The sequence below is a fragment of the Dunckerocampus dactyliophorus genome, chromosome 21 (assembly GCF_027744805.1).
Source record: "Dunckerocampus dactyliophorus isolate RoL2022-P2 chromosome 21, RoL_Ddac_1.1, whole genome shotgun sequence".
In the NCBI taxonomy this organism is placed as follows: domain Eukaryota; kingdom Metazoa; phylum Chordata; class Actinopteri; order Syngnathiformes; family Syngnathidae; genus Dunckerocampus; species Dunckerocampus dactyliophorus.
Window position 1 is genome coordinate 13,080,234 of NC_072839.1, and position 25,443 is coordinate 13,105,676.

Sequence of the window (25,443 nt, forward strand, 5' to 3'; positions counted from 1 at the left end):
GGAATTAATCCACTAGTTAACAGTAGGCTAATATACGGAAGCAATGACAGTCAAAGAGGAAGTGTATTTAGTTCATCACAATCTAGACAGGGGGGCGGGGTTATGTTGAGTAATGATACAAGTGTACGTCCTCTGCGTCAAGTTGAACAAAACGAGCCCCCCTTGTGGGCTTGACGCCGATGACGCATACTCACAAACCCGGAAACGGCCAATGGCTTTTCTTCTTGTGCTTGGAGCTTTGACCGCCGCTGCCTTCCTTTAAAAGCGTGTCGTCCAGCCGTGTCCCTCCACCAGCGACGAGGTAAGACAAACAACTTCAATCCTAATCACAATAAAAGGAGATAAAGTTGTTGCTTAGCCACACACCAGTTGCCATTCATTCAACGCTTTCAATTGTATGGCCGCGGGTCAAATAAACGATGAATCACGAGCGTTTTTCCGGCCACATCCCATCGTCAACTTGCTGAGAGTGATGCAAAATTTTAATTATTCCTTCATTAAAGCTTTAAATGTCCTATTAACTTCAGATTACCCGTAAGGTTGTTTTTTAACGACACATTGCCCCGTTTTTGCTCCCGTTTAGATTCCCCCCATTTTATCAGAACAGTCAGATGCCTGCACAAATGCAATACCTAATCATGTGAATTGTACACTATGGAACAAACTGTATGGCTTGGTCTAGTTTACAGCATATGTGCACTGTGACAGTTTGGATAATATGACATAATCATGTTGATTGATGTGCTTGAGGGTTGTTTTGATCTGTTTGCTTGTGTCCTAATAAGTCGAAAAATATATTTGCTTATAGCTGGGATGGAGTATTTTGACGTTTCAATAAAGTTTATACTGTTTAGAATAATAAACAGTAATGGTACGCGAGCTCAGAAAATGATTTTTAAAAAATGTATTTCTTTAATGCTCAACTTTTAATTAATTGAGATGCACCTGCATATTAGAATAACATTGGCACATTGTAGCCGACTGTAATGCAGTTTCTCCTCACCAGCTACATTTCATGACCGCCGCCATTCATAATAGAAATGAGTAGAGTGCAAAATAATCCATCAAACCTGCGGCACGCGTGCTCCATTTGCTTGCCATTTACGTAATGCCACCGTCATCGTGGTACTTGCAAAGCGTTTCGGATTTAATGCATTTCAGTGAAAGTACATTGCAGAATATGTTCAAATGTGTCCCCCAAAGTGGTATGTCAGGTGCCTGAACATTATGTAACCGTCCTCGATATATGTCAGTATGTTTTATGATTTTGACTTGATGTGGCCCATGCATCTTCTGCCTTCTGCAGAATGCATTTGAGCCATCTTGGCTTTGTGCTGCAGCAGCAGCAGTCTACAAAACTCAACTGCATTTCCGCCCTCAGCCAACTCCTGAAAGTGGAAGTGAAAACGTTCACAAAGTCCCATTAGCGTGTTGGGCAAGCTGTGATGCAACAGTTTTTCAAATGCAGGCTTGTGTAAATGAGCACGGCTCTTGCTACGCTATCAATAATTAGCCAAGTAGGAAGAAACGCTGAAATATTAATACAGAAGCAGATTTTTTTCCATTTAAAGTTGATGAAGCTTGCAGTTCTGGGTAGAGATTGCAGATGCTTGCCGTCTTTTATTCTTAGATGTTGTGTGTTGTTATTAACCTGGCTTTTGTGCAGGCGTACCTAATGTTGCGGCCAGTGAGAGCATCTTGCACGTGGGTTTTCCTGCAGTATCATGGTAGCTCGTGTGAATTATTCATTATTTTCCATGCTCCTTCTAAAGTACTTCCCGGGCTGCTCGGGTGTCATCCTCGTGCAGTCAAACGCTTTCTCGCAACCAGGAGTAGCAAGTAGTCATGCCACTAGAAATGTTTAGACAGTTGTCTCCTGGGCAGTGAGTGTCTCAAAGATGCTAAGAGAGGCGTCTCAGAAAGTGGCTGTTCAGCTTGTGAACACACCCAGTGTCACAGAGCCCCTGGTCGGATTACGCTAAAATATTCCTGCTATGAATGCTCAGGTGGTGGGCGGTTGCGGTTGCAGCGCACAAGCACTGTTTGTCCTACTCTGTGACTACTACAGCAAAGGAGTGTTTGGGACACACTCCAAAGAAAAAGTGGTGATACAATATGAAAATGGTGATGATATATGCCGATAAAGACGCAGGGGATTGTCAAAATGCTCACGCTGATGATGAAAACATTGACTATTTTATTGGTACTAAAGTGTAACCTGACAAAATCTTCATTTCAACACAAGTGTACTTTATTTCTGTAAAAATAAAATGTTTTATTGCGACTTCATTTTTGTAAAAATGTAATTATTCTGTACTGTAAATATGACTTTTTTTTTTTTCTCTCGTAATAGTCCAACTGTTTTTGCAAGACTTTATGCTGGTAATATTACATCTTTCTATTTTAATATGATCACATTATTTGCATAAAATATATTTTCTCATAATATCACATCTGTATTTCTATAATGTAATATTAATCTGTAATAATAGTCATTAATTATGCATAAAATAGTTGCAAAAAATATATATAAGGCTTTGTAGGACTGTATGGTATTGTTGTCATTTTTTCTAATAATATTGTGACTTCATTTGCCAAAAAAGAACACTTTTGTTGTCGTAATAGGATTTTATATGCATAAAACTAAAACTTATTTTCTTGAAATAATAGAATGTAACTTTTTGCAAAAATATAAGGCTTTATTCTTGCCATCACATTATATGCATAATTTTTTCCCCCATAACATCACAACTTTATTTGCATAAGACCGTATTTATTAGGGCTGTCAAATGATTAGTTTTTAATCTGATTAATAACAGTTTTCAAATGAATGAATCATGATTAATCACCATGTCACCCTATGTGTGAAATATGCTCATTTGTACCGTGTTTTATTGAAAGAAAGAAACGACAGGGCTGGATGATATATATTTGTATGTCAAATCAGATTAAATCAAATTAAGAGGAATATTTGAATCAGACTTTAACTGTGTTATTATGAGCAATGAGGAGTTGCGTTCAAAGACCCCACGTCATTTAGCTTGAATTCGCATTTTTTGAGTGAATTTTCTGGGATTTCCAAGCATACTTAAATGTGGCAAATTGTACTTCCGCATTAAAGGGATAGTTTGGATTTTTTGACACGAAGCTGTATGACATCCCCATCAGCAGTGGACTGTTTCAGAGTTTGGCTTCAGTGTGCGTTCAAAAGAGTAATACATTATGCATCATTATCATGAAAAATCAGACGTCACAAATCGCTCTGCGTTATATTTGTCTCCCACCGTGTCCCTGCGTACTGTCGCTTCTCCATTCTTGTGTATGTGATGAAGATGCTGAGGTCTTTTTTTGAGGAGGCATTATTATGATGCAAATGAATTACTCTTTTGAACGCATATTGTTTGGAGAAGCCAAACTCTTTGTTTAAATGACCCATGAACTAAGCAGAACTACGTTCCTCGTCACGGAAATCTGACCAGGACTGGACTCGCGGGACCAAATGGGGGGGTTAGTCACTGTCATACAACAGGACGAGATGGTGTCACTGTTAACAATGACCACCATGGCTGCTCGCTTGGTTCGTCTTCTCGTGTGTGGCAAGCTCCCGTGTCCTGCGTGTCCCTTCTTGTCCATGAAGAGCTGCTCACCACACAGCTGAGGTGATGACAAGAAGCACTTGAGTCACTGAAACGTCTGAATGAGACCCGACCCCCTCTACCACAACCCCTCCTACCCGATAGGATGGCCTGTATGGAAGAGTGTTTTTCATCAACTCAGCAAAGTTGAAACTTGATTTCTTTATTATTTTATGTCCTTTTTGCATGAAAATGTCAACATTCTTTAAGGATCAGTCGCAGGCCTCTTTGTTATGCTGTAGAAATGATGTTGAGATGCTTCCTCCCAACACCTCACGTCATGCCTTCTGATGCTTATCTTGTCTCCCATGATGTCCTCGGCCTCCGATGAATCCCCTGCAATGCTTCATGCTTGTTGTCTATTTTGCACGGGGTGGGGGGCAAAAAATTCAATTAACAGCATATCCGCTGTTGTTTGATGGTGTTCGTGGAAGAAAACGAGTGTGAATGGTGGTCTTGAGACCTCATTGGTGGCAGGCAGCGTGGAACCTTGTAGAAATCGGAAGTGAATCAGAGGAAGTGGTGTTACACAATGGGAAGTGTTTTTCTCTGTGTGTGTGGGGGTGAGTGTTTGTTCCTCTACATGAATAACACGCACTTAGCATGCTACTGTATGTGCAACCCCATGTTGATGATTCTATGTGATGCTACTGGCCTGTCTTTCAGAGGCCGACCTCTGCTGGAGGATTGAGACCAGAGGCCACCTGCCAGGCCGGGCCTCCCTGCACCTGACCCACTGATCTACATCAGCGCTGCTAGCAGGTGACCTTTCTTACACCTCTGTTTGGAATGTATAACCTATACAGCCATTCCATTTTTTAAAACCTTAATCATGACTAATATTGTACAACACAGCAGAAACGGAAACAATGTTGTAATAGCGGTAGGGAGCAAAAATTGCCCAGCTAGCATTAATAGAACTGATGAGTGCATTGTAAACAGTAGTAAGGCAAGTATAACATGCTTCAATTTCTGAGGAGCAACATTTAAAGAGCGTACAGAGGTAGATAAACGAGGTCCCCTGCCTAGAGCCACAGCTGTTAATGCCAGTGTTTTTTTGACCCGGCGCGAGTAAGAGACCCCTGCTGTTAGACCACGCACCAGGCGTATTATTTGAATGGAGACGTTAATAGGAGCATTTATGCTATGACTTAGCAGACTGTTACCATGACATCCAAACACTGTACCTCCGTTTGAAGCCGGAGCTGGGGAGGAAACTCAGCCGAGCACGGTAATTGTAAGATTTTTAATCAGCTTTATTTCAGTCGGTGCAATCCTTCCAAATATGCTGCGATCAGCCCAAATACTGATCCTTGCTTCCTCACGCACACACAAAGTTGAGAATGCTACTGCTTTTTGGCACCCGGGTGTTCCCTAGCACCAAGCACTGTGCTCGGGAACCCAAAGTTGTACAGTGGAATCATTCATCTGTATCATTAATCTACACTCAACAAAAATATAAACGCAACACTTTTGTTTTTGCTGTAATTTTACATGAGCTGAACTCAAAGCCCTAAAACCTTTTCTATGTACTCTGTCTCAAATATCGTACACAAATCTGTGTTGGTAAGCATTCATCATTCATGATTCAGAATCTATCCATGTCATAGGTGTGGCATATCAAGATGCTGATGCGACACCATTATTATTGCACAAGTCTGCCTTCAATGGGCCACAAAAAAAGGCCACTCCAAAATATGCAGTTTAACTGTAGTGGGGATGGTCCGGAGCGGTCCGAAAACCAGTCAGTATCTGCTATGACCACCATTTGTCTCGAATACCGTGTACGCCAAACATACTCAATGGGTGACATGTCGACAGAGTATGATGGCCATGCAAGCAATGGGATGTTTTCAGTTTCAAGGAATTGAGTACAGATTCCGTGCATTATCATGCTGCAACATGAGGTGCTGCTTGTGGATGAATGACAACAATAGGCCTCAGGCTCTCGTCACAGTGTCTCTGTGCATTCAGAGTGCTATCAATATGTAGCAAAATGTATTGTGGCTGGAGTGGCAGTGCGGTCATGGCATGGACAACAAACACAGGTGTGTTCTATTGACGGCATTTTGAAGATAGCAAGCATGTTTGGGATGCTCTGGATCGGGGTATACGGTATTTGAGGCAAGTGGTGGTCACACCAGATACTTACTGGTTTTCAGACCCCTTCCAGACCACCCCCCAATACAGTTAAACTTCACATTTTGGAGTGGCCTTTTATTGTGGCCAACTTAAGTCACACGTATGAAATATTCATGCTGTGTCATCAGCTTCTTGATATGCCACACCTGTGAGGCGGCTAGATTAGAATCATGAATGATGAAAGCTCACTAACACAGATTTAGACAGATTTGTGAACAATATGTGAGAGCGCTAGGCCTTTTGTGTTCATAGAAAAAGTTTTACATCTTTGAGCTCAGCTCATGAAAAAGGGGAGCAAAAACAACAGTGTTGCGTTTATATTTTTGTTGAGTACAATTACCATTACCCCTGCAACCTGTGTTAAACTAGGGACAGACGCTAGCTCCTTACTTTACTTTGCTTTGTTTCTCACTTTCTTTATCAAAATTCTGCCACTTGCCACTTTCTTCGGCATCATAGTGGGTTATTTTGCAGCTGTAATTTATAAAAAAAAAAAAAAAAGGACACAACGCTCAGAAATACGCTTGTGTGCCTCATTGATGCAAGGTGCACAGTGAAGACAGAGACTGAGTTGTTCATCGTTCCGAGTGTGTTCTATGAACAAATAAACCACACAAACAAAACATAATAATAAAGTTGATTAAAGGATGGCTGCAATGTGTCTATATTGTCCCACGCTTTTAAAGAACCACTATCCATTCTTCAGACTGTCACCAATGCATGGATGCTTTGTTTGGCTTCACGTTAACCGAGACAGCAGCGTACAAAAACAAGTGCTTAAAAGAGAGGCAATGAAGGTGCCTCAGACTTCCTCTTCTTCAGAGTGGAGTGTTGATGCTCAGCCTTTGATCATGTGACACACTGGCAGCCATGACAGGAAGTCCCTGTGCTGAAAAACATCTTTTGTTGGTTTGTTCTACAACCATTTAGACGTAATTATGCTGTGTCTAAAAGTCAGGAGTTGAATAATGCTAAATAGAGTATGTCTGCCTGACCTGTCATCATCTCCCTGTGTCTGTCTCCTTGGTGACTGTTGCCATGACGCACTGCCAGCCTTTCATTGGCTCTGCCCGGATGTGAGAATGCTGTGCCGTTCTGACAGCTAAGCCTCAGGTGCTTCATACAGAGGACCACTACGCCATTGTGTCAGGCCCCACTGCAAGAGGCTCAGTGGCGTGCTACGGCTTTCGCACACAAGCCCGTGGTGGTGCAGGCAGGGCGAGGGGGCTCGGCGGACGTGTTGCATTACGGAGGGAGAGTCGAGAACCGGGCAGGCTGATGCCGCAAACAAACAAGAGTCCTTTACAGGCGGGATTAGCCTCGCTAAACCCAGGCGAGGTTTGTCACAGTAGCCCGAGGTGAGGCTTTTCTTAGCGCCGCTGCAAGGCGGCACCATGGCTGGGTCAATGCTGCCCCCCAGTGGCCTCGCCTGGTGGTGTCATTCCTGTGTAAAGGATGACAGTATTTTCACTGTGGAGGTTTATTTGCTTTTTTTTCCAGATGTAAGATAATTTCTCAGAGTTCCTTTTTTATTTTGCAGGACATGAGTCCTAATAAGCATCCGGCTTCTTGTTTGTTGTCTCACTTCACACTCTTGACTCAGCATATTTAGAGCACCCCTCCCTCTGACTGTGTAATTTGAGGCCATGTCTGAGTGGGAAGAATACGCACATAGCTTGTTATGTCAGATAAAAGCTTCTCCTTGCTTATGAATTATTAATGCTGCTGCTGGAAGGGGTACACTTTGCATCTCCCTGCATGCCAGCTTGCAGTTTTTTCCCCCCTAACTCAGACAAACATGACGTGCTGTGCTGGTCACGTTGAGGTATCACTCTTTTGCAGCCTGAACGTGAACACTAGATGGTGTACTCGCATCAAAGACTGATGCCGCTTCTCAACCCAGAAATCAGAAGGTACTTTGTGCTTTGTTCATTTGTCATTTTGTGTTCGGCCAACACTACAGTATCATCTCAGGCTGGAGTGACCCGCGGTGCATTTAACATTTAAAAATTACAATTAAACAACAAAACGAGAGAAAATGAAACATGAGTTGAAATCTTGATGATGATGATGATAATACACTAAGTCCCCTACTAACGAACATCCGACGTGCGAACACTCGTAGATACGAACACAAGCCGACTGGTCTATTTTTTCATGTGTTTTGCCTTATAAGCCCATAATTATTTATATTTAAGTCCATATTTCACATGCTTGACCAGTAGAGGGCACTGTGACACTGCTAATGGGACCAACAGGCGATTAAGACCAGTGGGAGGAGACTGAAGAAAAGCTAAATTGTAGCTGTACATGCAACCCGACACAGCTTGCGATTAAAGTTTATGAAGAGTTAATAGGCCTGCTTAATTCTACACCACCCACGGAACACTACCTCTTTTGGAAGAGTCTAACGACGACGATTTGTCCTTTTTTCAATATCTCCGCCTCCTCCTCCTCCACCACCGACGTGTGCTTGACCACTCCTCTTCAAAGGTAAATAACATTTATCATTACGTATTATTATATCATTTTTATTATTGTTTTTTTCATTAATTATCCTCGTTTAATATTACTACTGCATCCAAACTCATATTTCCATACATACGCATATACTGTATATGTATACACGTACATGTAGTACCTATATCATTGGTGATATTACCTTTTCCCCTACTTAAGAATGATTCGACTTAAGAACGGTCGTCTGGAACCAATTGTGTTCGTAAGTTGGGGACTTAGTTTAATAATAAGACTAATAATGATAATACTCTTTGCCACCAATAGCACACATTTGAGTTGTGGGCTGTAAAGAAGAGTAAACTTAAATAAAAAAAGTGACATTTAAAAAAATAAAAAAAGTGACATTTGAATCAGTGCAGACCACATGTTGGATGGAGGAGTCATTCTAGATCAGGGGTGTCCAGAGTCCGGCCAAGGGGGCCATTTGCGGCACACAGGTGATGGTCACGACACTCCAGTGTGGTTGAGCAAGTCTTGTGATTACAGGGCAAAATTGCTTTTTTAATAAATATATGGGAGAGCGCGTGCCTCGTGCTACGTCTCTACCCTCACCTATAGCCATGAGCTTTGGGTAGTAACCGAAAGGAGAAGATCGTGGGTACAAGCGACTGAAATTAGTTTTCGCCGTAGGGTGGCTGGGCTCTCCCTGAGAAATAAGGTGAGAAGCACTGTCATCCGGGAGAGACTCAGAGTAGAACCGCTGCTCCTCCGGTAGCTCGGCCGTCTGGTCAGGATGCCTCCCAGGCGCCTCCCTGGGGAGGTGTTCAGGGCACATCCGGGAGGAGGCCCTAGGGAAGACCCAGGACATGCTGGAGAGACCATGTCCCTCAGCTGTCTTGGGAGCGCCTCGGGGTCTGCCAGGAGGAGCTGGGGAGAGGTAATAATACGCTTTGTCACCTGTAATATAAAGCTAAGTTGCAGGCTGTTTTATGTATGACTTACTAGCAGAGCTGCAAATTTAAAAGGATCATCCTTTTGATTTTTCAGTATGTGGCCATTGGTGGAAAAACTTGGAACACCCCTGTTCTATGTAAGAAGATTTGGGAGTGGCTTTCGTGCATAGCTCTCTCCATCCTCCAGATGGCAGTCCAGTCTCATTATACAAAAATACTGGCACACTTCCTATCTGTCCCCCCCCCACAAAACCTCCACTGTGCCCCACCCAAAATTCAGTTAGTTACTAGGCATGAAAAAAACATCTTGTAGTGATGCTGCATTGCATTTCTTCTCTTAGAAATATTTGAATTGATGAGAAGACAGCAAGCTTGCAGAAGCTGTCTTATACTTTGTGTTCACTGCAATTTAAGGTTGTGGCTCTGGAGTTGCATCTGGAAGGTTAGTCAAGTAATAAGAGATGTTTTTATTTTTCCTCTCCCAGAAGAATGATGGATGGATGGAGGGTCTGTGTGTAAATGTCTTGCAGGCCGCAGCCCTCAGGGATCTGCTGCTTGGATCCCAGACAGTGAGTCAATATGCCCTCCTTAATGATTCCCCAACATCCTTAAGGAGGAGTTAGAGGACCGTCAAGGACGTGATGAGGACGAGGGCGGAGCGCTTGCTTACTGCACGGTGCTGAATGCGCTACGTGAAACATTACATTAGTTGTGTAACTTTGACAGTTAAGAAGATGAAACTCCAGTTCTCATCGTTTTGTTTGTGAATCAATGAAGACTGCCGCTTGATGCTGACTGTGTGTGCCTGTTGCCATGGTTTCCAACTTTTGGCAGGTGTCAACCAAAAAGAGGGGCTTAGCTAAGGATGAAGCACACCATCCACCCCCCCACCTCCCCTGCTTTCATCCGCTCTGCCACGTTGGTCCAAGTGCTCGCGTCTCCCGGTGCCGGAATGTTTAGCATGGCCATGTGGTTGCCATGGCGAGGCGAGACAGCTGATGTCGCTTGTAGTGATTCGGTCCCCTTGTGGTATTGTTTTGATTTGGGCGGGGGAGGGGGAATTAGTGGATGTTTACGTGGGTGCAGCCATACAGAAAGGCGTGGCCCACGAGGTAATTGAGTTCACCCCCCGAGCCATTTTGGTCAGCTGACTGAGATTGGCATGAGACATTGGGGGTTGGGTGGGGGAGCATGCCAGCCCCAATGGGTAGTGCTCCCCCGTTTCCTGCCTGTCGGGTCGGGGCTCTGTCAGCGAGCTCCAGCGGGTCCAGGTCTGGCTGAGTGGGCTAATGCGATGTGGCGTGTCACCCGGGGAATCTGGGTCAAGTTTAAAGCTGCCTGTGCCGCAGTGTGACGCTCCGCAATCCCTCCCACTGCAATCACGCACACATGCCGTTGCACCTCCGCCGCTATCTTTTCATTTTCAAATTATTACAAGCCGTGCATTTTCCTGTTGCTGTGAACATGCATGCAATGCCATGCTTGCATGCATGCATGCATTCTCTCCACACCCCAGGCAAGAGCGCTCAGCCTCTCCACGGCGGGACCCACGTGATGCTCCGGGCCGGGGAGGGGCGGTTGTTTTTCTTGCGCGGTGAAGCGGCGGGGGCACGTGGATCCTCACGCTGCAGCTGAGTAGTGGAATGTCAGCACTCGCCCACCGAGCGCTTTGTCGCAGTGCTCCATTTCAGAGGCGCCCTGCCTGTGGGTGTGTTTACGACCGGGATGCAGAGTGCAAGGCGGTGCCATGTAGGGGTCAGGATGCTGCATGGGCGTGGCCCTTGCTTCAAAATAACCTTTGCAGTATTTTGGCATCATGTCATGCCAGCTAAATGTACAGTATATGATTTAATTCAGATCACTATTTATATATCTTTTGCTAGGCTGCTAATAAAAACGTAATCAAATTAAAACAGCAGTGCCCTGCTATTCCCCTCCCCGACTAATCTGCTGTTTTTGGCGCATTACCTCATCTGTATTAACATATTCATGTGCTTTCAAGTCCTACTACTACTGTACTCGCTGCTCCCTGGGCTCATGCCGCCCTCTCATTGGCTGCCGCAATGTTTTCAATGGCACCAAAAAAAAAAGTGTTTTGGGCTCCATGGATACAGTGAGCAGTCGGGTAGATCGGCCTCAGCCAATGGGAGCGCTGCGCGGGCTCCTGCCTGTCAGATTCTGCCCCCCCCACCCGGCCTTAGAAGCAGTCACCCCCACTCCCGCCTCCGTCACTGAGAGCACGCGATTGCTCGGTGGGGGGTTCAAAACAACAACAAGGAGGCTGTCGGCCTCTCGGTGGTGCCCAGGTCGTGCAGGCTTGGTACTAGGGCTGCTTGAGCCCCGCTGTGTTCCTCTAAAAACATGTTTTCAATTCATCAGCAGTCTAGTATTAACACATTTCTCTGAAATAACACAAATGAATGCTGGTTTTTCTCTCCGAGATTCTCTGGTGGACTTCAAAAGTGGGCCACACAAATCCCTGTCCGTATTATGACCTCCTTTCCGTCAGCGCAGGGGAGTGGCACCGTGCCCACAAGGCCACCAGCGCCCGCTGCCCCGTTGCCTCTGCCAGCCGCAGCCGACTCAGCCCCTAGGTAGGTGGCGCTAGAGGACTGGCAGTGATTGGCAGTGGACTCCGACTGTCCGCTCTCGGTGCCCTTGCGTGGGCGCGTCAGGTGCCGCTCGCAGCCAGCCAGCGAGGTGCCAGCGTTGGCGCGGGCAGACATTCAGGTCACATTAGTGTAGGCTAAAAAAGACGAGGCTGCGCGGGGGCAGGTGGGACGTTGCAGGTGGTCTCTGTCTTCAGCTTGGTGACGATGGGATGGTTTGAAAAAAGTGAACAGTGGCACCAATCTCTTAGGTCATGTCATATCCTGGAGTACAGGGCCCGCTTGCTGCCAGGCGGAGTTCAGAGGCATAATGTGAAGGTGATTTGTCTTTTTTAGTCACACCTCATGGACTTTATGAAAGCTGCCCCAGCGAACCACTGCTGCCTGACTGCTGAGTGTGCACTTTGGCTGTCACTCATCCCAGAAAGACATCATCGTCCCCCTCATAGCCCGACTCGTCCACATCCCATAAAAGGTGTAAAATGTTGTCTCCGGTGATGCAGTCGGCCGCAGCTTTCTGCCTGGCAATCTCTGAAGTCGTCATGTCTGCTTTCTAGGAGTCACATGGAGGACGGTGCACAGAAGCCTTGTACGGCTGTCACTTCTCATTGCACGACACACAGCTGAGGTGTTTGTGCGTGCGCGCACGCGTGTGTTTTGGCTGCTGAGCCGCACCGCCAAATCTCTCGCCATCACTCGCATGCGGAACCTAAATGTCACCCGAATTAAGCTTCTTGCTCAAGTCATTCTGCGCTGTGCATTTCACATTGTCACTGTCATGCAAGTGTAAAAAGAAGCTAACGGCTGTGTGTGTGTGTGAATATATAAGACATAAATGTTTAACTCACATCTCTGTCAATTTAATGATCAGATTTGTATGTAGACGTTTCATTGAAGCCTTTCAGTTGCCGGGTAAAACTCCTACCTCAGTTTATTTTGGGATTTTCTTTTTTTTTGGCTTGACCATGTGCAGGAAGTGTATATTTTTTTGGGGGGGGTTCATTGGGGCACCAGGGCAGCGGAGCAGAACGTTGCCGAGTGAGACTCCCTGGATGCAGCGTGTGGGCGCCGTTGTTGGTGCACTCTGCTGCTCTGGAGTCAGTTATTGATCTCCCTCGCTGCCTTTCTTTCCACAGGTATCAACATGGGGAACCTTCTGAAGGTTTTGACCTGCACAGATCTGGAACAGGAGCCCAATTTTTTCCTGGATTTTGAAAGTGAGTGCAAGTTAATGCCCCGCCCTCCGCCTGCTATTGATCACGTGCATGTGTTAGCATCGCATTAGAAAGCCCGGCCTGCACTTATCTCTTTCGCTGCGTTCTTCCTAGAGGCGCTTTCTATCAACCTGCCAGTTGCACACCGTTGTAGTGCGTGCAGAATATCAATCACAGTGCAGCCCCCCCTCGGTCCTCATCCTCAAATATAACACAGTGGAGTTCAGCAGCTTTGTAGCTTGAGGCCCTCCGCGACACGGCTTGATCCCACAACTGTGGAATTTTCACACTTGGCAAGCCCACAGATTCAGTCATACCTTCCTAGAGACTGCTTCAAAATTGGTTGGTTGGAAAAAAAACATATCATGGTGGTCCATGGATTCACTCACTTTGGTTTGGCGGGGGGGTCCAGAAAAATAAACGGCAAAAAGCACTGAATACTCACTGGACACTTCATTAGGTACACCTGCACATTCCAAAGGCGCTGTTTTGTACAGTAATGTGACCCAGTTTGCCCCTGTCGCCTCATTTCAGACGCACAGCCCACAGATGCCGAGCGAGAGGTGTGGGAGGAGGTGGACGTGGTGCTGAAGGATGCCAAGGCCATTCTGGACGAGCTGCAAGCCTACAAAGGAGCCGGGCAGGAGATCAGAGAGGTACAAGTTTGCGCCCCTTCATCCTCACCCACTTATTTGTCCGTTCAGTTGCTTCTTGGGAGGCCACCTTCAGTGGGGCGTCCGTGTGTCACAAGCAGGTAGAGGAAAAACATTTTTTTGTGTGTTTTTTTTTTTTTTAATAAAATGATTTAGGCCATCCAGAACCCAAATGATGAGGCGCTGCAGGAGCAAGCGTGGACGGCGGTGGTCCCCCTAGTGGGGCGACTGAAGAAGTTCTACGAGTTCTCCCAGCGATTAGGTGGGTCCCCACTGACATCATCATCATCATCATTATCATTGTGATCTCAGGGGTGTCCAAAGTGCAGCCTGTGGCTGTTTTTTTATTGGCCCCCTGCAAATTCTAAAAATACAATTTAAACATTAAATAACAGCAACAAATTGAAAAAAAAACAGCAGTAATTTTACAAGAATAAAGTTCAAATATTACAAGGAAAAAAACTGTCATCTTATAGGAATAAAAATTTTACGAGAATAAAGTCCTAATATTATGATGAAAAAAATATTAAAGAAGAAAGACGTTATTTTTTTAAAGCTTAGGTTGGGGACAAAATTCTAATATGAGAACAAAGTTGTCATTTTATGGGATTTTTTATATTTTCAGGAGAACCGTCTTAATATTCTGAGGAAATATCATGTAATTTTTAGAAGCATAAAGTTAAAATATTAAGGAAAAAAATGTATTTTATAATGTGAGACAAAACTAATTTGGAAAAAATATCATTTGAGACTAAAGTCAGAATACACTAGGTCCCCAACTTACAAACAAACACAATTGGTTCCAGACGACCGTTCACAAGTCTATTTGTTCGCAAGTTGGTGAAAAGGTAATTTACCAATGATATAGGTACTACATGTACGTGTATACGTATACAGTATATTTGTATGTATTGAAATATGAGTTTGGATGCAGTAGTAATATTAAACCAGGATAATTAGTGAAAAAAACAATAATTATAAAAATGACATAATACGTAATGATAAATGTTATTTACCTTTGAAGAGGAGTTGTCGAGCATATGTCGTTGTGGTAGTGGTGGTGGAGTTATTGAAAAAAGGACAGATGGTCGTCATCGTTAGGCTCTTCTAAAAGAGGTAGTGTTCTGTGGGTGGTGTAGAATTAAGCAGGCCTATTAACTCTTCATAAACTTTAATCACACGCTGTGCCGGGTTGCATTGTAGAGCTACAATTTAGCTTTGCATTTCTCCTTTACACTCTCTCCCCACCGTCTTCCTCTACCTGTTGGTCCCATTAGCAGTGTCACAGTGCCCTCTACTGGTCAAGCATGTAGCAGTATAAATATGGAGTTACTACACGGCAAAATACATGAAAATATAGACCAGTGAGCTTGTGTTCGTATCTCCGAATGCTCGCAAGTCGGATGTTCGTAAGTTGGGGACCTAGTGTATTATAAGAAAAAAGTTGTCATCTTACAGGATTTTTTTTTTTTTTAACGAGAATAAAGTCTTAATATTCTGAGGGGAAAAACATGTCATTTTTAGAAGCATAAATTAAAAATATTAAAGAAAATAGATGTTGTTTTGCAAAGTCAGAATATGAAAGACAAAACAAAGAATGACATTTTGGAAAATTGGGTTGGAAACAAATAATATTATGAGAATGAAATCCAAATATTGAAGTTGTAACATTGCAAGGACAATGTAAATGTTGAAATATTTGAAAACTTTGAAAAGTTGACGCTAATGATGCTTTTTCATTAGGAACCCAAAGCTGAGGTGCAGTTTTTTCTTGAAATATAAAGAAGAAAATGTCAAAGCGGCCCTTGCATCCTTTCCTTTGTCACTATGTGGCCCTCGCTGGATCAAGTTTGGACACGTCTGTGTTATCTGGACAAAGAGGACATCGCCACCCTTCAGACTAAACGCATACATGTACACTCATTATGAGGGATGTCCCATAATAATCCAGAGAACGAAATCGCATCAGTTTGAGATTTGCAGTGACTGTAAAGCGTGACCTTTGACTCTTTGCGTGTACCCTGAAAACGGGCACCGCTGCACGAGCTAAGCATGAAAAAGAAAACCAAAATAAGCGCGCAAAGCAGGAAACAAGAAATGAAGGCAAACCGAATCTGAAGTCCAACAAAGTGCTGGTTAAGCGGGGGGGGGGGGCGTGTTGCATATTGCAGTATTTGTCTTATTTTGCACAAACGGTGTTCATTCCGGTAAAAGACGCATAACATGTTCATCATTGCACCTCAGTAGTTGGAGGGACGAGCTGCCGCCTATGTTGATATCGGTATCGGAAATGCAGCCCATGTGGAGCGTCCCTCCTCATGAGCTATTGTAGTGCGTTGCGCTGAGAGGTGAGTGGTCCTGTTTATGTAAACAGCAGCATGCATGGCGTTAACATTGTGCGTGTGAGCCGCCATGATTCCCAGACACGCAGCTTTATGTAAGCAGCCACAGACGTGCATGTCTCAGCATTGTGCGCTGACCTCTGAGGGACGGGGCTATACGTTGTTTAATTAGCATGGATGCAAAGGGGGACGGGGGGCTTAGGGGCTGCTTGATCTTCTTATGACCCCGAGGGTAAAGTCGGGGCGGGGGCGGCGACAGCCTGGCGGTGGTTGTTACGTAACAAAGTAGGTCACCTCGCAGCCGCCGCCGCTCCATTTCGCTGCCTTGACTTTAAGGCTTCGGGGCCCGCCGTGGCCTCGGCCCGGCCCCCCCCGTCCCCGCCTGATCCGATATGCATGAGGTTGAGAGAGACCATTACAGCGAGCTGGTGCAGCGACGTGTGGCGCTGCGCTAATAGGCTCAGCATACAGCATAGATGAGATCACGGAGAGGAGCTTATGTCATTGACTTTGCATATAAAAGACTCTTCTTATCTACTCGGCGCCACCTCTTTCACTTGACTTCAAGTTGTGCAGCGGCTTGGCAAACCCATCCATCTTCTTTGCCGCTTCTCCTCATTAGGGTCACGCTGGAGCCTATCCCAGCTGACTTTGGGCGGGAGGCAGGAAACACCTTGGACTGGTCGCCAGCATACATATACACAACATATAACATATAGACAAGCAACCATTCACACTCACATTCATACCTATGGACAATTTAGAGTCACCAATTAACACCGTGGGGGAATTTGGGAGGAAACCACACAGAAATGTCCAAGGGGGAATCGAACCCAACCTTCATGATCTCCAGGCTGTGACTGTGTGGGCAACATGCTAACCACTAGACCATCGTGCGGCCACGACTTGGCAAACATTCACACTAAGAGAGACACAGACTTCTAGTTCTAATTTATATATAAGAAAAAACTGCATGTCAACTAAGTGAAAAAGTAATAGTATTAGTAGTATTAGTATTTTTTTTTTTAGATTTTCCAAAAATGTTAACTTTCTTCTTATAATCTATAAAATAATCTTTTTTAAATGTTTTCCTTGTAATATTATGAGTTAAATCCCATATTTTGACTTTGTAACTTTTCCTCAACCTAATTATCCAAAAATGACAACTTTATTTTGTTTTTTGTTTGTCAATATTACAATTTAGGAAATACCATATTTTTTTCTTTAGTATTTCAAGTCTATGCTACTAAAATGTTTACTCTCCTAAAATTGCACCTTGTTTTCCACATGATGACTCTATCCTGCACGGTGGTCTAGTGGTTAGCATGTTGGCCACATAGTAACAGTCTGGAGATCAGGAAGACGTGGGTTCGATTCTCCCTTGGGCATTTCTGTGTGGACTTTGCATGTTCTGCCCGTGCATGTGTGGCTTTTCTCCGGGTACTCTGGTTTCCTCCCACATTCCATTCCACTTGTTTTTTTTATTTATTTTAATTTTTTTTTTTTTTAACGTTCCCATATTATAACTTTTTCCCCAACCTAATTTGCCAAGAATGACAACTTTATTTTGTTTTGTTTGTCATAATAGTACAACTTCACAAAAAAAAAGAATCTTTCTTTAAGCTACTAAAATGCCGTTATTTTTCTCATATTACGTTATTCTTGTAAAATTCTGATTTTTTTTTTCTGAATATTTAGACTTTATCTTGTAAGATCATGTACGATTGCTGCAGAAGAGCCGAATAGTGAGTGACTGATGGGAGATGAGTTTGGTGCCCCTCCGTGTTTTTCAAGCAATCTTGGAAGCGTTTGCCCTGGCAGACGTTAGCATTACACAGCGACACACGCTGTACTCACTGTCCCCGCTGCGTTATGTGGAGCAGACGGCTGTCTGAGTCTGCCTCTTTCTGGGTTATGCCGACACGGCGGTATGTAATTGAGAACAATTGTACAGTGCGGAAAGTATAACAAAAAAAACAAAACAATCTCCAGCGCTCGCGCCGTCTTGTCTGTGTTATGTCATTATGTCTGCACACTGAATTTGAAGCAGCGCCTGCATCCATAAATAAGCCCTCCTCCAAGGATTTAAAGGTACTATAAGGAGAGATTTGGTTTCTAACGCCGGTGCTCCTGATGCACGCGTAATGAATTATCATCAGACTGTCGGCACGCGAAGGATACTGTACGTATTTACATCCTGTCCAAACAATGACTATAATCCTGTTTGAGTGTCCACCGCCACCCCCACACGTCATGTCACAGAGATAATTAGTCCCGTGTCTCATCTGCATCTGAGCAGGGGAACCCCCACCCTCCCACCCATCCCAAAACTGGCACTAGGCCTTGGGCGGTTTGGGCATCACCGCTGGCCTACTAACAGCCTGTCCCAGACTGACGGCTTCGCATGGCCGCAGTGCTCTCGAATCACAATTAGTGTGATGAACTCCATGTACGTTCCAAGTCGTTGTACACGTTCTTAGCAATAAACCTGACGATATGTATCATTTATCCACCTTTCTGTCCTCCTCCAGAGGCGGCGCTGCGCAGCCTGCTGGGCGCCCTGACCAGCGAGACGTACGCCGACCCCACGCAGCACCTGGAGCGGGAGCAGGCGCTCGCCAAGCAGTTTGCCGAAATCCTGCACTTCACCCTCCGTTTTGATGAGCTGAAAGTAAGATTGAACCCCCTCCCTCCCTCCCGTGCTAATCACTCCTCTTGGTAAAGATGCTGATGTCCCCCAAATGGATTTCTTTAAAGAGACATGATTAGCATTGAGTTGCAATCCTGCTTAGTGCTCAGCTGCTGATGCACGTCAGTGGAATGGCTAATAAGCGTTTTTTTCTTCTTCTTTTTGGTGGGGACAAAGAGATGGAAAGAGCTGTTTTAGTCTGCGTGATACGAGGGCCGTTTATTTGGGTAAATGTAGGGAGTGTTAACACCGGTACCCAAGCATGGGCGCCGTTCCCTCCTTCACTCTCAGTTACAAAAAAAATAATAATCAAAAAATGCACCCAACGACCCCTCGAGACATCCCAATTAGCGGCTGGCAAGATAAAGGCGGGAAGGTAAGGGGGTGCGAGGTGGCGTGCCAGGTCCACCCATCGCCAGCTTCTGACCCAATTTAAGCGTCTGCGGCGCACGGCCCGTCTCTCGTGGAGGCAGACTTGCAGGTCTGTTGAAGCGGGATTAGCATGAGACGCGCTCCAACATGTATGCATAAGTAGCTGCAGATGAGCGCTCGCTAGAGGGGGATGGCCACTTTGCCCTCGCTCATAAACACGTTATAACGCGAAGACGGAGCAGGAGGGATCACTTCTTACTTTTAGTTAGTATCTCTAGGTACTCTCCCCCCACCTAAAAGCACTCACAGGCAGCTCGGGCTTGTTTGTGACGTTAAAAAAACACAACAGAAGGCAGTTCAATTGTAGTTCTAAATAGATTAGTTTTGCTTTTCATACTTTTCACTCTTCACTTTTTGCTAATACGTCACAGCCAATTATGCAGATTCCACCACCACATATAGATAGCAGTCCTGGGAAACAATGAGGATGCTTTGTGTTGTCTTTAAAATGATAGGGAGATTCAAATTTCACGGCTTTCACGGCAGCTGAGCACTATCATCGTTTTTCTAAAATATATAAATAAATCATGCTGTTTCGGGGTTGAATACGCCCATTTATTAGTCCAAAAATATGCACATTTAAGCAAATTTTGCTGAAATTGAACAAATACAAATCAGGCATTCAGAAAATGCCATCAAAGATGTGACGAGGTGTCAGTAACGTTGAGTGAGACACACAAGCACCAGACTTGATCGCCGTAACAACAACTTTTTATTGCAAGTTTGAATTACTTCACAGCAGTCACAATAATCCCTTACACGGGCTACTGTTGTGGCTGGTATTTCGCCAGGTCCAGCAAGTATCGCCATCATCACCACCGATACAATATCACGCATGCTTGCCAGCTGGCTAACTCCACCGGCAGCATGCAGTTTCATAGTGAAGTGGTTGGGGGTTCCAAACCCATTCAAGGCAGATGGAAACATTGGGCATCCAGCTACTTGTACTTGTTTTGTCTAGCAAAAGCCAAATGATTTCCTTGCTATTTTGCCAAGTCCAGCACGTATGGTCGTCATCACCACCGATACAACATCACACATGCTTGCCAGCTGCCTGGCTCAGTTGGTAGCACTGCAGAGTCATGGTGCAGGGGACTGGGGTTCAAAGCCAGGTGGAGACATTGGGCTTCCAGCTACTTGTACTTGTTTTGTCTGTTTCTCCAGGTCCAGCACGTATTGATGTCATCACCTCCGATACAACATCACACATGTTCACCAGCTGGCTAACTCAGTTGGTAGAGGTTCAGGTTATGGTGCAGGGGACTGGGGTTCAAATCCCGGTCAGGTATGCTCAACAAGTGTTGTTTTCCCAGTTGGTGATCGGTGTGAGATAGAAAATGGAAAGACTGTAATACTTGAAGTTTTTTTTTTATTAAGTACAATAAGAGAACTTATAAAAGGCCAGCCAGCTAACTCCTACTCTTGCCCACCCCACGCCCACGCCATCGCCCGCGCCCTCCCTCCCACCACCCCCCACCCCGACCCGCCCCCCCACGCCATCGCCCACGCCGCCCCCTTTATTTCCTATACGCCTACCTCTCCTTTTATGTTGACTCCACCCAGCTGGACAGATCTCTGAGGCACTTAATCTTTCCCTGGAGGCGGGTCTTCGTGTGTTGATACTTACCATAAGTAATGTTGAGGGGTGTCCCTACTTATATTGTGCCACATTGATCGCCAACTGGGAAAGCAACTCCCTATCACATGTTAGGCAACCCTGACCGGGTTTTGAACCGCAGTCCCTTGCACCGTAACCTTTGGTGCTACCAACTGAGTTAGCCGGCTGGCAAACATGTATGATGTTGTATCGGTAGTGACGACTGCAATACGTGCTGGCCTGGAGAAAGCAGGCAAATCATTTGTTTTTAGACAAGTACAAGCACAGGTGCAAATATTTGGGTGCCGAATGCTACCATCTGCTACCATCTGCCTTGTCCAGGTTTTGAACACTGATCTCCAGCTGGCAAACATGCATGATATTGTAGTAGTGGTATGGTGATACGTGAACTTAGTAACTAGCTTCCATCGACGAGGGTTCGGCCAACTCCAAACATTTAGCGTTAAGAGTGTAGGCACTCGGTAGTACACACATTACATACAGTATGTACAGTACATAGTATGTACATATTGACTGAGTATTTGCATTGACATGAATGTAAATGACATCAAGTATTGAAGGGCCTAAATGTGACCGTGTCAGGGTGGTTCGTGCATGCTAAAGTGGCACAGAATGTGAAAAAGCTCAAACACAAGAACAGCATTTAGATTGAACTCCTTTATGACTTAAATGTTTATTTTGCATTGGAATTGTAACATTTCTTTTTCAGTAGTTGTGATGGTGACTGTAGGGGTGTTATTTCATGTCTGGAGGGCTCTAATAATGTTAAAAACAGGATTTAGAAGGTTGTAAGCAGGTTTTCTTTATGCTCTCGCTATGAAAATATTCCATTTATAAATAACGAATCCTACTTTGCGGAAATTCACTTACCACGGTCGGGTGTGGAACTGATTAACCACGATAAACGAGGGATTACTGTATTCGGTATCGTTGCAGATGACAACTCCGGCCATTCAGAATGACTTCAGCTACTACAGAAGAACACTGAGTCGCATGCGCATCAACAATCTACCGGTGAGTCGTCCAAACGTGGACAAAAATAACGATGTGATCCTCAAATTAGACACAAAAGCTTGTTGTGTTCGAATGACTCAGGCGGAGGGTGAGAACGAAGTCAACAACGAGCTGGCCAACAGAATATCGCTCTTCTACGCCGACGCCACGCCCATGCTGAAGACGCTGAGCGACGGCACCACCAGATTTGTGTCTGAGGTGAGTCCACAGCGCTGGAGGAAGGCGTGCGTCATTCAAAGCTAACTTCCCGAGTGTCTTTTCGCTGAAGAACAAGAACCTGCCTATCGAGAACACCACAGATTGCCTAAGCACGATGGCGAGCGTGTGCAAAGTCATGCTGGAAACTCCGTACGTAAGATTAGGTGGGGGCTTTGAGCTCGATCCGCCTTGTTTGAAATTCTCCACCGTGTGTCGACAGGGAATACCGCAGCCGTTTCGCCAGCGAGGAGACGGTGTCCTTCTGCCTGCGGGTGATGGTGGGCGTCATCATTCTCTACGACTACGTTCACCCCGTTGGCGCCTTTGCCAAGTCGTCAAAGATCGATGTGAGTGCAGCGGCAAAGCCACCGCTAGCTCTGAGGCTATTTATTTATTTATTTGTATTATTTGCATGACAGATGAAGGGCTGCATCAAAGTGCTGAAAGATCAGCCTCCCAACAGTGTGGACGGCCTCCTCAACGCTCTCAGGTAACCTCAGCACAGCGTGTGGAGCAAAATGTGTCACTTTGGAAAACCTGCGATATTGCGAGGGATGGCTGTACGATACTGTACACTGCATAGGCTTGGGTATCGTATGTATATGTGTGTGTATATGTATATCTACACATACATACACATATACTGTATATACAGAATATGTACACATATACGTGTACGTGTATGTCTAATACGCATACACATGTACATGTACATGTGTACACGTATACGTATACATGTATATACACACACCCAGTGCCTGAAGCGGTACTTAAAACAAGGAAAATATACCATTTTTGTCAAAACAATGCCTTTTTATTTTTACAGATTTCTGTGACATGCAAGTTGAACAGAATAAGTAAATTGAGTAAATACTTAAGAAAATCCACAGCAAATTGGATTAGTTCTAAAAGTTCTAATTAATTATTTAAATAACATTACGAAGATCACCTTCAAGCACTTGTTGCAGGTAGCTGAGTCGGCGTCTTTCCCAGGGAAGCACAACCAGATGTTGTGATTTTAGCCGGATGCTCGCCGTCGTCTGTGAAGGACAAAAACTAGTGTCAAGCGTACCACCGTCACCACTGCTGACTCGTGGTAACTGTGCGTCATTTCGACATGGTGGATGGGTGTTTTGTTTGGCACTCAACTTCTCGCACTGATAAAGTACAGGGCAAACTGACTGGCTCGTTATCGTATGTTTAACTGCATCGGTTCAGTTTTAGTGTGTATAATATCAACGTGGACCTTACATCCTTCCATTTTTCATCCCCCAGTGGATTAAGTTTTTTCCCAGTGCTCTGCTTCCGGGAAGTAGACCGCGCCCTCCATTTTTAACATGAGACGTGGTCCGTGTAAAATTCATCTAAAGTGGATCATGCTCCTTAAATTACATCTGACACCCCCACCGCCTCTTATTTTTTTTTCCAACATTCTCCCAAATTTCGACCGTCTCGAGCTGACAGGATCATTTGCGTGTCAACACTCCGGAGCGGGCCCGAGGCGTGGGAGGTCGGCGGCGTGTAAAAATGACGGCATCTCATCTGGCAGGCGATGGCACCAGGGAACGCCGTAACTGATGTGTTTTATTTACAAGCCTGTTGTGGACCCTCTCAGGTACACCACCAAGCATCTTAATGACGAATCCACCAACAAGACCATCAAGCTGATGCTGCAGTAGCACCAGGCTAGCGGGAGGGAGGGGACACGCCACTCGCCGGACCAGTACCGGCCCACGGAATGTCATTTCTCTTTTGGTTCTTTTTCTAATAGAAAAAGAGCTACAGCTCCGCCCTCTTCATTTTTTTTTCCTTTTTAATAACGCAAAATGCTACTGCCGTCATGAACGTCTTTTTCCGTGCCAAAAAGATGAGCTCCGATGTTTCCCCCGCAAAAGAGCCATGCAACGATGGCAGCTGACGGAAACACTGGAGCTCCTTTTTAAAACCACTCCCTCTTTTTAACAGACGGGTGTGCTTTGACTTGAACATTTAAAAGAGAGAAATATATAGAGAAGTATATATTATTTTTGTTTGACTTGTTATTTAATATGACGTCCTACTGCATGAGAAATGATTCTTTTTCTCCCCCCCCCATCTATTTAAAAAAAAAAAAGAAAAAAAAAGCAAGCCGTTTGATTTTGTCTGCGCTGTTGTGTGCTGTCACTGAAATGGTACTTTGCTGCAAGGAGACTCAAGAGTACTGTTTTTTGAAATATTTTTTATAGCTATTCATTAAGTAAGTTGTGCATTATGTCCTCTCTTTTCATAGATGTTTTATTATGTTTTGGCAGACTGTTAAAACTGTGATGTGTGCAAAATGAAAAGTGGATGCAGGAATTAAAAGGAGAACTTTTGTTTTTCTACGCGACAGTTTGTTGGAACATTTCTTTACGGTCCAGCAACGTGTCCCGGCAGCTTGTTTGAGCGCCACATGTATCGTCTCCCTCGCTTGTTTGCCCCACGTTTTGAAGTTCCAGGTTTTCAGGACGCCATGAACGAAAAACTGCATTACCCAGGCTTCGCTACACGCCTTAAAATAACGCTCTGCCGACTATCTGTCAGCCAGCTACAGACGTGGGCGCGGTAAGTCTGATCTTTTTGGTTTTTCTTCAGCGAATAGGCTAACCTAGCATGATGTTGGTGTTAAAATGTAATGTTAGCACCTTAGCATCACATAGCTATGCTAGTGTTGCTAACGTTTCAGTCATCCAGTCCCACTCTTTACTTGCTGTATACGGCATCTATTATGTTGGACAAGTGTCACAGTGAATATGGAAAAATTGGATCAAGTACACAACAGCGCTTCTAAGAGACACACAAAACCGCCGAAATGACAGCATCAAAGCTAGATTTTCCCTTCCGATACAAAATTGTGGGACCTGACACTTTAGAATTGTCAAGACAAAAATACTATAACATGGCGTCATTTAGGGAGTCGTTTCTTTAAGGCAGGGGTGTCCCAAGTGTGTCCCGCGGCACATTCTAAAAATACAATTTAGCAAGAAAACCCCAGCACTCATTTTACCAGAAAAGGCCAAATATTACAAGAAAGAAAGTTATTATCCAACAAGAAAAAGTCCTAATTGTATGAGAATAGCATAAAATAAAAATGAAATATTATACAAAAAATGTTTTTGTAAAAGTCATCATATGAGAAACAAAAAAACAACAAAAAAAGTTGTAATTTTCAGAAAATTAGGTTGGGGGGGGGGAACGTTCTATGGGAATAAAGTCACAATGAGAGAAGAACATTTACAAGAAAGTTGAAATAGTTGGGGGGGGGGGGGGGGGGGGAAGGGTTGTAATTTGACAAGAATACTCAAATCCAATATCCAATAGTCCAAATACTTCTAAAAAAGTGGTATTCTAACGAGAAGTCACAATTTTATGAGAATAAACTCATAATAGGACACATTTGATATATTTTTTAATCGTAATATGAGGAACAAAATACAAATGAAACAAAATAAAGTTGTGATTTTTG

General features: G+C 44.5%; 1 protein-coding gene across 3 annotated transcripts; it reads left to right on the forward strand.

Annotated features, from left to right (window-relative positions):
- The first annotated feature begins 165 nt into the window (after nucleotides 1-165).
- On the forward strand, nucleotides 166-25,102 carry fam49bb (family with sequence similarity 49 member Bb). Of its 3 annotated transcripts, XM_054765197.1 has the most exons (12): nucleotides 166-301; nucleotides 4,302-4,397; nucleotides 12,936-13,016; nucleotides 13,548-13,669; nucleotides 13,823-13,928; nucleotides 18,540-18,679; nucleotides 21,684-21,761; nucleotides 21,843-21,959; nucleotides 22,030-22,109; nucleotides 22,180-22,306; nucleotides 22,379-22,449; nucleotides 23,575-25,101. In XM_054765197.1, the coding sequence occupies exons 3-12, from the start codon at nucleotides 12,944-12,946 to the stop codon at nucleotides 23,636-23,638; spliced, it is 978 nt and encodes a 325-aa protein (XP_054621172.1). In that variant the 5' UTR covers nucleotides 166-301; nucleotides 4,302-4,397; nucleotides 12,936-12,943; the 3' UTR covers nucleotides 23,639-25,101. The 3 variants fall into 3 exon arrangements, with proteins under 3 accessions (XP_054621172.1, XP_054621175.1, XP_054621173.1); XM_054765200.1 differs by lacking the exons at nucleotides 166-301; nucleotides 4,302-4,397 and adding an exon at nucleotides 6,072-7,135 and having other exon boundaries at nucleotides 23,575-25,102; XM_054765198.1 differs by lacking the exons at nucleotides 166-301; nucleotides 4,302-4,397 and adding an exon at nucleotides 7,184-11,784 and having other exon boundaries at nucleotides 23,575-25,102.
- Nucleotides 25,103-25,443: the final 341 nt, after the last annotated feature.

What these genes read in the sequence shown, in the direction of transcription:
- fam49bb (XM_054765197.1), top strand. Translation starts at nt 12,944, where the DNA reads ATGGGGAACCTTCTGAAGGTTTTGACCTGCACAGATCTGGAACAGGAG. An exon ending in CGAGTTCTCCCAGCGATTAG is followed by an intron (nt 13,929 to 18,539) that starts GTGGGTCCCCAC and finishes GTCCTCCTCCAG; the next exon opens with AGGCGGCGCTGCGCAGCCTG. An exon ending in AAAGTCATGCTGGAAACTCC is followed by an intron (nt 22,110 to 22,179) that starts GTACGTAAGATT and finishes GTGTGTCGACAG; the next exon opens with GGAATACCGCAGCCGTTTCG.